This window comes from Carcharhinus amblyrhynchos, chromosome 21, assembly GCF_965287045.1.
Source record: "Carcharhinus amblyrhynchos chromosome 21, sCarAmb.v2.hapA, whole genome shotgun sequence".
Taxonomy (NCBI): Eukaryota; Metazoa; Chordata; class Chondrichthyes; order Carcharhiniformes; family Carcharhinidae; genus Carcharhinus; species Carcharhinus amblyrhynchos.
The window spans coordinates 6,874,866-6,887,586 of record NC_137344.1 but is presented as its reverse complement, the minus strand read 5'-3'; the positions used below and the strand labels follow the sequence as shown (position 1 = coordinate 6,887,586).

Below are 12,721 nucleotides of genomic sequence, written 5' to 3'. Positions count from 1 at the left end.
TTCTAAACTAATTAGTTGCAACTTTGCATTGTTTTCTCCAATTTGCTACCTTACTGTCTAGAAAGTGCTATATTATACAGTGGTACAATTCAGTGGGCATCAGCAGTCTTTTGGTATCTTGCACAAGCCTTGTGGGAACTGATGTTGAGTTTTGACAGCTGAAGTCCTCACTCAACAATCTGGGATTAAGCAGAAGTCAGTATACCATCTCAAAGTGGGAAACCTGGCTTATTTTCTTTCCCATTCCTTATGCTGGGTTCTCTGAGATCACTTTTAGTCCACCTAGTGTTGCCAGGTGATATCTGCTCAAAAGCCAGGAGTCAAAAATGAGACATTAGGGGTGATGAGTTTTGCATCAGTCAGTCAGCAAGACTCTCAGACCATAATCAGTAAGGATTGGCAACAACACCATGTCCACGATCATCCTCAACACCGGTGACCCTTAAGGCTGTTTTCTCAGCCCCCAACTATACTCCTAATATACCTATGACTGTGTGGTCAAATTCCCCTCCAGTTTGATTTTCAAGTTTGCTAGTGGGATCTCAAAAAATGATGAGACAGAATACAAGAATGAGATAGAGAATCTGGTGAACTGGTGAGGCAACAATAATCTCTCCTTCAGTGTCAGTAAAACAAAGGAGATTGTCATCGACTTCAGGAGGCATAAAGGAGAAAGTAGAAATGGTTGAGAGCTTCAAGTGTTTAGGTGTCCAGATCACCACCAACCTGTCCTAGTCCTCCCACTATAGTTAAGAAAGCCCACCAACGCCTCTATTTTCTCAGATGACCAGGGAAACTTGGCATGTCAGCTACGACTCTGGCCAACTTTTACAGATGGACCATAGAAAGCATTCTCTCTGGTTATATCACAGCTTGATATGATTCCTGCTTTGCCCAAGACTGCAAGGAATTACACAAGGTCATGAATATAGCCCAATCCATCATGAAAACCAGCCTCCCATCCATTGACTCTGTCTACACTTCTTGCTGCCTCGGCAAAGCAGCCAGCATAATTAAGGACCCTGCGCACTCTGGACATTCTCTCTTCCTCTTCCTTGTGTTGGGAAAAAGATACAAAAGTCTGAGATCACGTACCAGCTGACTCAAGAACAGTTTCTTCCTTGCTGCTGTCAGACTTTTGAATGATTGCATTAAGTTGATCTTTCTCTACACCCTAGCTATGACTGTAACACGACATTCTGCACTCTCTCGTTTCCTTCCCTATGAACGGTATGTTTTGTCTGTGTAGTGCGCAAGCAACAATACTTTTCACAGTCTGTTAATACATGTGACAATAAATCACATCAAAGAGTTGAATACAGAATCGGAACATTCTTTGGCCAACATAGTTGTCTGCTAATTGTCAAATATTTTGCTGAAAAATCACACATCTTTGAATTGATGGAACAATTATTTGGTCTATTCTCCTTCAAAAATGTAAAGACAAAATTTTCAATAAACCAACATATTCAGAATAAATGTTTGAGGCCAATTTTTGTCAAATGGAACCTGCATACCCAAACCAACAATTAGAAGTTTACACCCTTCCTCATGAAAATAGCCACTGAAAAACTGTTCTGATGACTATAATTCTGATGTCATCGTGGTTGGAGAATCATTGTGTAAAATATTGTTGTGCTTAAATGAAAAACTTACAAGTCAAGCAATGCACTAAAAGAAAACCATTGTGTAAACGATTTTGTTCCATCTCCTCCATCAAACTCGAGTGTAGACTATTGTTGCTTTATGAATTTTAGCTGCAATCTGGTACTTGTTTGAAGTTTTACTGTCCTTTCACAGCAGTTGTTCATGTAGACACCTGAACCTGTATATAACCAAGCTATTCGGTCATCTAGTTTTGTTACAGTCATAGCTGGAGTGTAGAGAAAGATCAACTTAATGCAAGGTAAGTCCATTCAAAAGTCTGGCAGCAGGGAAGAAGCTGTTCTTCAGTCAGTGTCCTCAGACTTTTGTAATGTCTTCCAGACGGAAGATGATGGAAGAGATTATGTCGAGAGTGCCTGGATCCTTAATTAGGATGGCTGATTTTCATAGCCAGTGGGAAGCGTAGACAGAGTCAGTGAATGGGAGGCTGGTTTGCATTGATGGACTGGGCTTCATTCCTGACTCTTTGTGGTTTCTTGCGGCCTTGGGCAGAGCAGGAGCCGTACAAAGCTGTGATGCAAACAGAATGCTTTCTATGGTGCATCTGTAAAAGTTGGTGAGAGTCGTAGCAGACATGCCAAATTTCCTTAGTCTTCTGAGAAAGTAGAGGCATTGGTGGCCTTTCTTAACTATAGTGTTGGCATGGTGGACCGGGACAGATTGGTGATCTGGATACCTAAAAACATGAAGCTCTTGACCACTTCTACTTTGTCCCCATTAATGTAGACAGGGGATGTTCTCCATTGTGCTTTCTGAAGCCGATGAGTGTCTCCTTCATTTTGTTGACATGGAGGGAGAGATTACTGTTGTTGCACCATTCACCAGATTCTCTATCTCATTCCATCTCGTCATTGTTTGAGATCTGACCCATTACGATAGTGTCATCAGCAAACTTAAATTGAGTTGGAGAAAATTTTGGCCATACGGTCACAGATGTATAAGGAGTATAGTAAGGGGCTGAGGATACAGCTTTGTGCTGCACCGGTGTGGAGGATGATTGTGGAGGAGGTGTTGTTGTCTATCCTTACTGGTTGCGGCCTGTGGTTAGGAAGTTCAGGATCCGGTTGCAGAGGAAGGAGGCGAGCCCCAGGCCACGGAGTTTGGAGATGCGATTCGTAGGAATAACAGTGTTGTGCAAATATGTTTTTCCTTTTACATTTAACGCTGCTTTAGTTAAACTCGGATGACGGGCCCTCCACTTAGAATATTTCTTTCTCATTAGAATGTGTCGATTTTGAAATATCCCTTTAAACTTCTCCCAAACCTCTAGTGACCACCCTGTAAGCATTTGCCAGTTCACACTCGCTAGCTCTGCTTCATGCCCTTCTTAATTGTCCTTATTTAAGTTTAAAATACTAGACTTGGATGCACTCTTTTCTTCACCAAACAGTGTAAAATTCAGTCATATCATCGTTGCTACACAACTATGATATTGATTAATCCTATCTCATTCGTGTAATACCAGGTCCAGTATAGCCTGTCCTTTGGTTGGCTCCAAAACATGGTGTTCTAAGAAACTGCTGAAAACATTCTATGAACTCCTCTATATTACTGTTGATTTTCCTAACCTGCATGTAGATTAAAATCTATATGTAAATTAAAATGATTTTTGTACCTTTCTGACAAGCTCCCATTATCTTTTATTCCATACTCTTGTCTTACTGTGTGGTTACCATTAGTGGGCCTGTACACCACTCCCAACAGTGACTACTTTAAAATTTCTCCTGTCAACTCAAACTGCTTTTATATCCTGGTTTCTTGAACTTGGGTCATCCCACTGTAATGTGCTAATACCATAATTAATTAATAGAGCTATCTCCACTTTTTCTTAACCCACAGTGTTCGCACTGTGATGCACAGAACACACATGTTTAGTGATGAAAACTTCAGTAGACTCAAAATGGATTACATGAGTGCTATGCCACCCATTTTTAAAATTTTATGATTTCATAATAATGCCTTTCCAACATTGTTTCTCCCAGTATGCTGTGCACTTTTATTAGGTTTTATAAGAAATCAAATAGGCTAGTAAAATTAAAGTTCTCTTAATAATCAATAACTGACCTACATAATAAAAAAAGTACGTTATAAACCCTGAGTATAATTTACAAAAAATTCAATTTTCTGGCTGCTTTGTTGAATGCACAAGCTTTTTATAATACCTATCTTAGTGTTGAAATCATGCATCCTAATTCTGTTGCACAAACACTAAACAACATCTAGAATCTTAAGTGGCCATTCATTCATTGTGAGCCTTGACAGGGAATGTTATCAGGTTGTTTGACTGGAAGAGCACTAGTTCCACAGTTGTTACCATCTTGTGCTTTCTTCATGCAAATGTGGAGTATGAGCCTGCACTGTCTGGGGTGACATAGAATGTACTACTGAAAGCTGAAACTGCATTTTTGAGCAAGTTTCTGCAAGGCTGGGAAATGCCCCGAGCATATGTTGCACTGAAGATGTAAGAGTGTTGGTCAGATAAAAATCACCAAAAAGCTCATCCATGACTAGCTTTAACAATTGAGTAAGTTTCTCAATAAACAGTCTCTGAACTTCATTTTCAGGATTTTGTTTGCTGAGTCATGGCATACAGGAGACCAGAAAAGTCATGTGAACAAGCATTTGAATGTCTGAGAGTGCAGGAATACGAACTGGCAGCAAAGTACTGTACAGAAGCGCTCATCACCCTTAGCAACCCTTCCATCACCACCACATCATGCCAGCCAGAACTGGATCGTATTCGAATTGAAAGTCTTCTCTACAGGATAGCCTGCTTCTTGCAACTTGTGAGTAATGTTCTTTGTTCTAGCAACATACAGGGTATAGTAAAAGGCTGGACTAAGTGGAAGACGTTAGTTAGTTCTTGCCACTTCAATGTCTAGGTTACACTGTTAAAGCTAAAATCTTGTTGGAGCATTACTTGATTTGCAACAGTTGTTTTTGATTAGAGTCCTGAATGTGATTACTTTCCAAACTACCACGTGGTTTAGGACTGTGTTGTTGAACTCCAAGTGCTGAACAACAGAATTATTGCATGCAGAAAAGTGTTTCTGCACTTCAAGCATGGCCAATTGTTGAGTTGCAATTCCAAAACCAAAGGCGTTATAAAGACAGGAGAATATTAGCTTAGTGTTTGCCTCTGATAAGTCCGCTGATTTCTTTAAATTTGCTCGCTGGGTCTGCATAATAATAGCACAACCCAGAGACTAGTTTTTCATTATATGTGGCAGAATTAAGGAGGAAATTGCGAGGCACCTTGAAGGCAATTGCTTGATAGAGCAGACGCAGCACGGTTTCATTAAAGGGAAGTCGTGTCTGACAAATTTACTGGAGTTCTATGAGGATGTGTTTAGGGCGGTCGATAGAGGAGAGCCGGTGGATGTGGTCTTTCTGGATTTTCAGAAGGCGTTTGACAAAGTACCTCATAAGAGGTTATTGCAGAAGGTCAGGGGACTTGGAGTTGGGGGTAGGGTGTTAGCGTGGATAGAGGATTGGTTGTCAAATAGGAGGCAGAGAGTGGGGGTCAACAGGTGCTATTCGGATTGGCGGATGGTGACTAGTGGAGTGCCCCAGGGGTCGGTGCTGGGGCCTCAGCTTTTTACCATTTATATAGATGATCTGGAGGAGGGAACCGAGTGTAGGGTGTCGAAATTTGCGGATGACACCAAGATTGGGGGAACGGCAAATTGTGCGGAGGGTGATGAGAGTCTGCAGAAGGATCTAGATAGGCTGGGCGAATGGGCCAGGAAATGGCAAATGGAATTTAATGTTGGCAAGTGTGAGGTGGTCCACTTTGGTAGGAAGGACTATTACTTACGGGGCGAAAAACTGCAGCAGGCGACGGTGCAGAGGGACCTCGGGGTCCTTGTGCATGAGTCGCAAAAACCCAGCTTGCAGGTGCAGCAGGTGGTCAGGAAGGCGAATGGGATGCTGGCCTTCATAGCGAGGGGGATTGAATATAAAAGTAGGGAGGTCTTGCTGCAGCTGTATAGGGCATTGGTGAGGCCGCAGCTGGAGTACTGTGTGCAGTTTTGAGCGCCGCACCTGCGCAAAGATATTTTGGCCTTGGAGGGAGCGCAGAGGAGGTTTACTAGGCTGATACCGGAGTTGAGGGGATTGAGCTATGAGGAGAGGCTGAATAAACTAGGCTTGTACTCGTTGGAGTTTGGAAGAATGAGGGGAGATCTCATTGAGACGTATAAGATGATGAATGGGATGGATAGAATAGAGGTGGAGAGACTCTTCCCGCTCAAAAAAGACAGTAGGACTAGGGGGCACAGCCTCAAGATAAAGGGGGGGCGTTTTAGAACGGAGTTGAGGAGGAACTTCTTCACTCAAAGGGTGGTGAATCTCTGGAATTCTCTACCCGTTGAAGTGGTGGAGGCTGCCTTGCTAAATATTTTCAAGAAGCGGGTTGATGGGTTTTTGATAAGAGAGGGGATTAAGGGTTATGGGGAGAGGGCGGGAAAGTGGAGCTGAGCCACAACAGATCAGCCATGATCTTATTGAATGGCGGGGCAGGCTCGAAGGGCCAGATGGCCTACTCCTGCTCCTATTTCTTATGTTCTTATGTTAATTGTTCCAAAGCAGGATGCAAACTAAAATGCTTTAGGTCTCTTTACTGTCTCAGCACAAGTTTGAGGAATGAGATGTTCTGTATTGATCTGATATCACTGTTGTAGTAATTTTTACAGTGCTGGCTTGAGGGCAATTAGAGATGAGCAGTAAATGCTGGCCTTAAGAACAACTTCTGTTTCCCATGAAAGAAGAAAAAAGGTGATAATTAGGCTTTCTATTTCTCATTTTGGTTTTAAAAATGCATTATGAATCAGCAAACCAGTGTTCAAATGGGGAGTGTAGTTTTTTTTTTAAGCATAATTACTAAACCAGGCAATAGCTTCCCAGTGGTTAAAAGGAGCTATCCAAGCCCTATGCTAACTGTTGTGAGGGGGCAGTCTTCAATGATGTATGTCATTGATTGGAATGCACTGCAGCTGCAGCCCGGGCTCTCTGCAAGGTAGGGTTCCTGTTGTCCCCATTTTAGTGCTGACCTCGCTGATCTTAACTGGTATGTTAATAGGGGTCAGGGTGGGCTCAAAACCACAGGATTAAAAAGAGGTAAATTGTTCAGTTCCCCTTTCTTAATCTCGGTCTGAAGGCTGGCGAGGAATACATATATTTGGATGCCACGTAATGATAGGGAACAGTCTCATAAAACTCACTAAAATCCAATGAGTATGATCGCCCATTCCGCATGAGCTTTCATAAAAAAGTTTGAGTAATTTGTAAGAAATTTTGAACACTTGATTTTGTATTTGGCTCAATCTGGTACTTTTGGCTGACTGGTGCTCACTGCTTTTTAAATCTATAGTAGTTATCTTTTAAAAAAATTTAAAAGTACTGTATTTTGCAGTCCGCTTAATTTAGAAAGGAATATTGGAATGATAGCGTGACCAGCAACCCTAAAATGAGCTGCATTCAAGCAAATCTGATCAGAGGCTATCTTGCTATAGTGAATTGAACTGATTATAACATTCAGTTTGGGCTGGTTTTGAAAAGTTGCTGTCAAGCAGTGGCTGCAATCCTGTGTGATTATTTAGTAATATTACGCATTCAAATCGCATCTAGTACAGTACACAGTGTTCAATTTTCAAAATGTTTTTGTAAATCAATCAAGTGTGGGGTAAACTAGTGTAACAGCATTCACTGTCTAAATCATACTGACTATTTCAGCACCTCATATGCAGACTGAGTATCTCACACAGGACAGAGGAGGCATAGGAACTGTGGTGGTGCAGTGCGTACAGTAACGTTGTAGTTGAACTCCTAACGCACAAATGTTGCATCAAGTACCTAAAATCTATGAGCTTTAAACCGTTCTTATCCAGTTGTGCTGCAATGTTGTGTTGAGGTCTTTGGGACTTGTGAAGATAGTGGCAACACAAAAGTAAACTTGCTGGATTTGTTGAGCATTGTCTGAAACACCCAGGTTTTATATATAAATTTGAAATTTTCTAGCCACAGATCTTAGTGTAAAAAAATCTGGAATTAAACACTGGAATTAAAAAATTAGTTTCAGTAAACAGCTTGTTTGTAATCAGAACTCCCACTCACCTGACGAAGGGGCAAACCCCGAAAGCTAGTGGCGTTTACTACCAAATAAACCTGTTGGACTTTAACCTGGTGTATGAGACTTCTTACTGTGTTTACCCCAGTTCAACGCCAGCATCTCCACATTATGACTACCAGCCTCAGACCAGGTGCCTCCAATATCTGACTTTTAAAACATCAATCTCCAAAAATAGTTATACTCCTGAAACAAGTGAAATGTGAAATTAAACATTTTTGCAACAAAAAAGCTATTGCATTCGTTCCACTTGCTGGTTGTCTTCCCATAGCCTTACACGTGTTTCATTTGCCAGTATATTCAATTTCTTTTCAAATGTTACACTAGAATCTGGTTTCATCACCATCTTAGACAATTTTACCAGCTCGCTCTGCCCATCACACGAGAGCCAAGAAATCGAGTTCACACCTGATTTCTTGCCTCTCGCGACTACCAGCAATGGATATCCAGCACGTTCAGCCTCGCATGGAGTCTGAAAAGGGTCTGAGATGAATAACTCGCCTTCTGACTCAGTAAGTTTGTCCACCATCTACAAGATACAAGTTAAGAGCTTGATGAAATGCTGTCCATTTGCCTAGATCTGAGTGCAGCCTTAACAGTACTTGAAAATTGACACCATCAGGACAAAGCAGTCTGTTTGATCCATACCCCATCCATTATTTTTAATATTCACTCCCCAATGACTGCGCAATGTGTACCATCGATATGGTGCACTGCAGCAACTTACAAAGCCACTTTGTGCAGCACCTTCCAATTCCGATCTCTGCCACCAAGAAGGACAGGTTCAACAGATGCGTGGGAACATCATCTACATGACTACTTTAAGCCATGCAACAACCTCAGTTCAAACTGTTTTTTTGCTGTTCCTTGATTGTTGCTGGGTCAAAGGCTCCCAAACAGCACCATGAGTGTACCAATAACACATGGACTGCAGCAATTCAAGAAAGTGGCTCCCCATCACTATCTTGGTGGCAATTAAGGATACTCATATCCCGTGAGTGAAAAAAGAAAGAAATGCAGAAATATTACCAGTGGTGTTGTCTGTGTGAGATCCAAGTAGTAGTATTTGGTATGTGTAGGCTGTGTTTCACTCACCACTTTATTTGCAAGCTAATCATTAATTTGGATTTTTTTGAAAGCCATGGTTATTTAGATATGAATTAGTTCACACTTAGCTGTTCAAACCACTAATATAAAATAGTTGCCAAATGAAATAATTTTAACTTTGTTGAATGAGATTTCTACAAAATTGGGAGAAAGCATTCCACTGTAACTTCCCAAACATTTAAGTAACTTCTAGGTAAAGATTTTAAGGAAAATACTTTGTACTGTGAAGTACTTAGAGCAGCTTTCTTATCAGCTTTGAGAATTATTCTCTATTGTAAATTTGAGTTGCTTCACTATTGCTGACTAACTGTGCTGCTTTTATCTAGTGTATGAGGAAATAGTGCATAAAAGGTCTCTTTACAAAAGAAATATTCAAAAAATGGATTACAAGTAGACCAGAAGAAATTGATATCGATTATCTCACCTGAAATGTTAAAATTACTTGGTGTGCATATAATAATTGAAAAGCATTTTATTAAGATGTCTGCAAAAGTTGAGAATTAATGTACTATAAATGATTTGGGGAAAGCAATAAGAATCTTATCAGCATTGCCAAAGGTTACTTTGTTCTCTTTGTTACAGAAAAACTATGACCAGGCTGATGGAGACTGTAAAATTGGTATGTTTTACAATTTTTAAAAAATTCTTGTAGTGATTTGGGGCTTTTTTGAGGAAGGGATGGTGATGTTAAGGGTTGTTTATGTACCAATGAATTATGTCAAATATTATTCATTAAATTTTGATCAACACTAATAGTCTATTTTACACAAGTACAGTGTTCATTGTACTTTGCATTTAATTTTCTGGACAAATCACTAAATTAATTGACTGTAACAATGCAGAAATGTTCAAAATTGAAACCGTTTAGATGTTATTGTAGAGCAATAATTCATATGCTTCGAGCAAGTGCCATTTAAAAGTAGGCTTGCTTTATAGCGAAAGAGGACTTTTAGTTTTTCCATGTTTTTTCCATCCCTTCTGCTGGCTAGTTCAGGAGTATGATTGTGGGTATTCATGGCCCTTGATGACCTTGTTGACTTTGCCATTCTTCATCTGTGAGCATTGACACACAGAGAATTACACCTTTACCTCATGATGTAATCGTGTGATTTTCCCCAAACTTGCACTTTCCAGAATGACTCAATAGGATACAATTTGAATGTAATAACGCTGCCTATTTTCCTCAAACCTCACTTCCTTGTCGTTTCTCCTACCCTCTTTTACTCCACTTCTGCCAGTAGCTTTTGGTTGAACTCTGGGCTGTTAATTCAACATGCCAAAATTGAACCAGCACTCCAGGTTAGAGGAGTGAGGTTGTTTGTCTGTGCAGTGTTACGATAGCTCGTTGGAACTCTCTGGTGGTGTAAATGAAATCTGTAAACTGACACATTCTGACAGCTTGTTGGGCAAGGACCTTACCACAAGTTAAAATTCTGATGCATTCTCTCCCATTCTTTTTATGTGCAGCAACCAGATAATGTAGCTCATTAGATTTATAAATGTCAGTTTTACAAGAAGTAACCTTAATGGTTGTGCAGAATGTTATTAACTGAAAAATAGCATTTGACTGAAACAGGATCACCTCTTTCTCTTTGCACAAGTCTATCTTAATTACTTGTTTTCTCGCATTATTCCTCACTCCCTTTTCTCTCTGGAAACAGATTCCATTCTTTTCATTTTGAACTTCATGATATTTATTTCATAACTCTTAAAGTGAAATCCATGTCTTCCTTGCTGTCAAGTCCTTCTCAAACCTGACCTATCGTGATCGATTTTCCCAATTCCCTTCATGATCCTGAATATTTTCAATTGAGTCATTGCAAAGTCAGTTATTTTATAGAAAACCAACCCAACATAGGAACATGAGGATATTCAATTCCACCAGCCGCCTCTGCCATCCCATTAGATCATGGCCAATCAATATCTGAACTCCATATATCCATCTTTGATCCCTATCCCCTTATACTTTTACAGCAATTTCCTTTTTAAGAAAAGAAAACAAGTCTAATGACCAGGCACCTCATCGCTCTTTGCCTCTGTTAGCTCCTGATTCACATCTTTTGTTTGATTTTGAAGAGCAGAATTGCACTTTTCTGCTTTATGCAGCAGGACCACGAACCCTGCCGATCTATACCTCTGCTTATGCAACCCAGTCTGCAATTCCCTTTTTTGCTTCATCCTATGATGGTTTCTTAGACTTACTCTGTGTGAATGTCTCAACTTATCTTTTCTGATCACACTGTAATTCAATACACGACAGCAGGCAGGAGTTGATAACAACACAGTTGACATAATAACTAATCTCCTGGGATTTCAGTTCATAATTTCTGTTGACAGACTTTGGGAGTAAAGTCTGTGAAGTAAAGAAAGGTTTATATTTCTGTGTCTACAGTGTTGGCAGAGGGACTGGCCAAGGGAGACGGCACACTGCAAGCAGTGTTTCGCTGCATGTACGTGGAGGGGAAGTTACAAGCAGTGTCCAGCATTTTATCAAAATCCTTGATGGGGGAATCTTTGGTAGGTTGTGTGTTATGATTTTTATTTCCCCCTCATATATGATTTAGCAGAAATTTCTTGTATTTATGTTGCACAAACTAAATGGTAGTGAAATAATGAGCTGCCCCATTTTAACTTCTGGAGTTTTTTTTGTTCTCTTGCTATGCGCCATGTACCATAATTTCCAATCCTTCCTTGAGCCATTTGAGCCAGTCACACTTTGGTGAAAGATATGGCAGTATGGTTTGGGGGTGATTTTGTTTTAAAGCACACTTACTCACCTGAGGGATGTTAGATTTTTTTTATGAAGAATTCCAAATCTTACCATTTGACACTATACTGAGTGATGATTCAGAGAATTTGATACTGATATAAGGTTTGCAACTAAATAGGCAAAAATGTCAATGTATGCTCCATTAATTGAACACATTTCTTAGGATGATTGCTGGAGGGTGTGTGGCCTGCAATCTCTCATTTACCCGTACTATGGTCACGTCTGTACATTCAGCCATTTCAGATGGCTGCTCAAGAGACCTTAAAAGATGTTTGGTCTTAAAACCTTGCGCAGTCAGCCCCAATATCTCTGCCGTTCCTTTAAAGGGAGACCTGTTGCAGCTTGTAGATGAGCACAATATCCCCAATTGCTATGTGAATTGTCAGTTCCTACACCTGTGACAGAGTGACAGATCTGCACAGGAAACATGGCTGGGAACTATTTCAATCAGTACTTTTCACGTGAAAATAGTGACATATAATGTCTGCAGCCCCTTTCTGGAGGCTTACTCAATCACTAACCTGCAAACGATCAGACTGCCCTCCAGGAAGGAATTGCCATCCTGCATGATTAGGGCAACCACTGCAACCCACCTGTAAGGAGAGCTATTCCAACCAATGGAACAGTTTAGGTAATGGAGGCAGGGACCTCTTGTTTTTCCCATAGTACAAATGAGCCCTCGAGACCAAGATCAAACTGATCATTACAACTCAAACTGCTACTTCTAGTACACCCACAACTATGGTAAGCTTAATGAACAGACACACTTTCCAGCAAACCCCCTGCAAGGACTCATAAAATCTTCATGTGTAAACTTCTTGAAACTGAATTGCAAGAATAAGCCATGTTATTTCTACCCATTCATGTTTTTGTTTGTGCGCTAGTTCTTGGGCTGAGAGTAATGTGACTCCAGAAATAGTTCATAGACATTTCATCTGAGCTTTATATGCAAAACTAATGGAAAAGCACAGAGTCAGTAGCCAAGTTGATGACTATAGTATAGGGTTTCTTGCATCATGTAGTATAAAAGGTACAGTAATTCCTCACTTAAC

The 12,721-nt window shown here is 40.4% G+C and overlaps 1 protein-coding gene across 6 annotated transcripts in view; it reads left to right on the top strand.

The window, feature by feature from the left end:
- The window catches only part of helz (helicase with zinc finger), a 260,171-nt gene that overhangs the window by 40,069 nt on the left and 207,381 nt on the right, over positions 1–12,721 (top strand). For 5 of the 6 annotated variants that reach the window (XM_080209367.1, XM_080209368.1, XM_080209363.1 and 2 more), the window contains exons 2-4: positions 4,230–4,451; positions 9,482–9,518; positions 11,292–11,416. In XM_080209367.1, the coding sequence (XP_080065493.1) occupies positions 4,248–4,451; positions 9,482–9,518; positions 11,292–11,416 (366 nt within the window). In that variant the 5' untranslated portion in view covers positions 4,230–4,247. Of the gene's footprint in view, positions 1–4,229; positions 4,452–9,481; positions 9,519–11,291; positions 11,417–12,721 lie in introns of those variants that run through there. The other variant, XM_080209369.1, reaches the window with a different exon arrangement.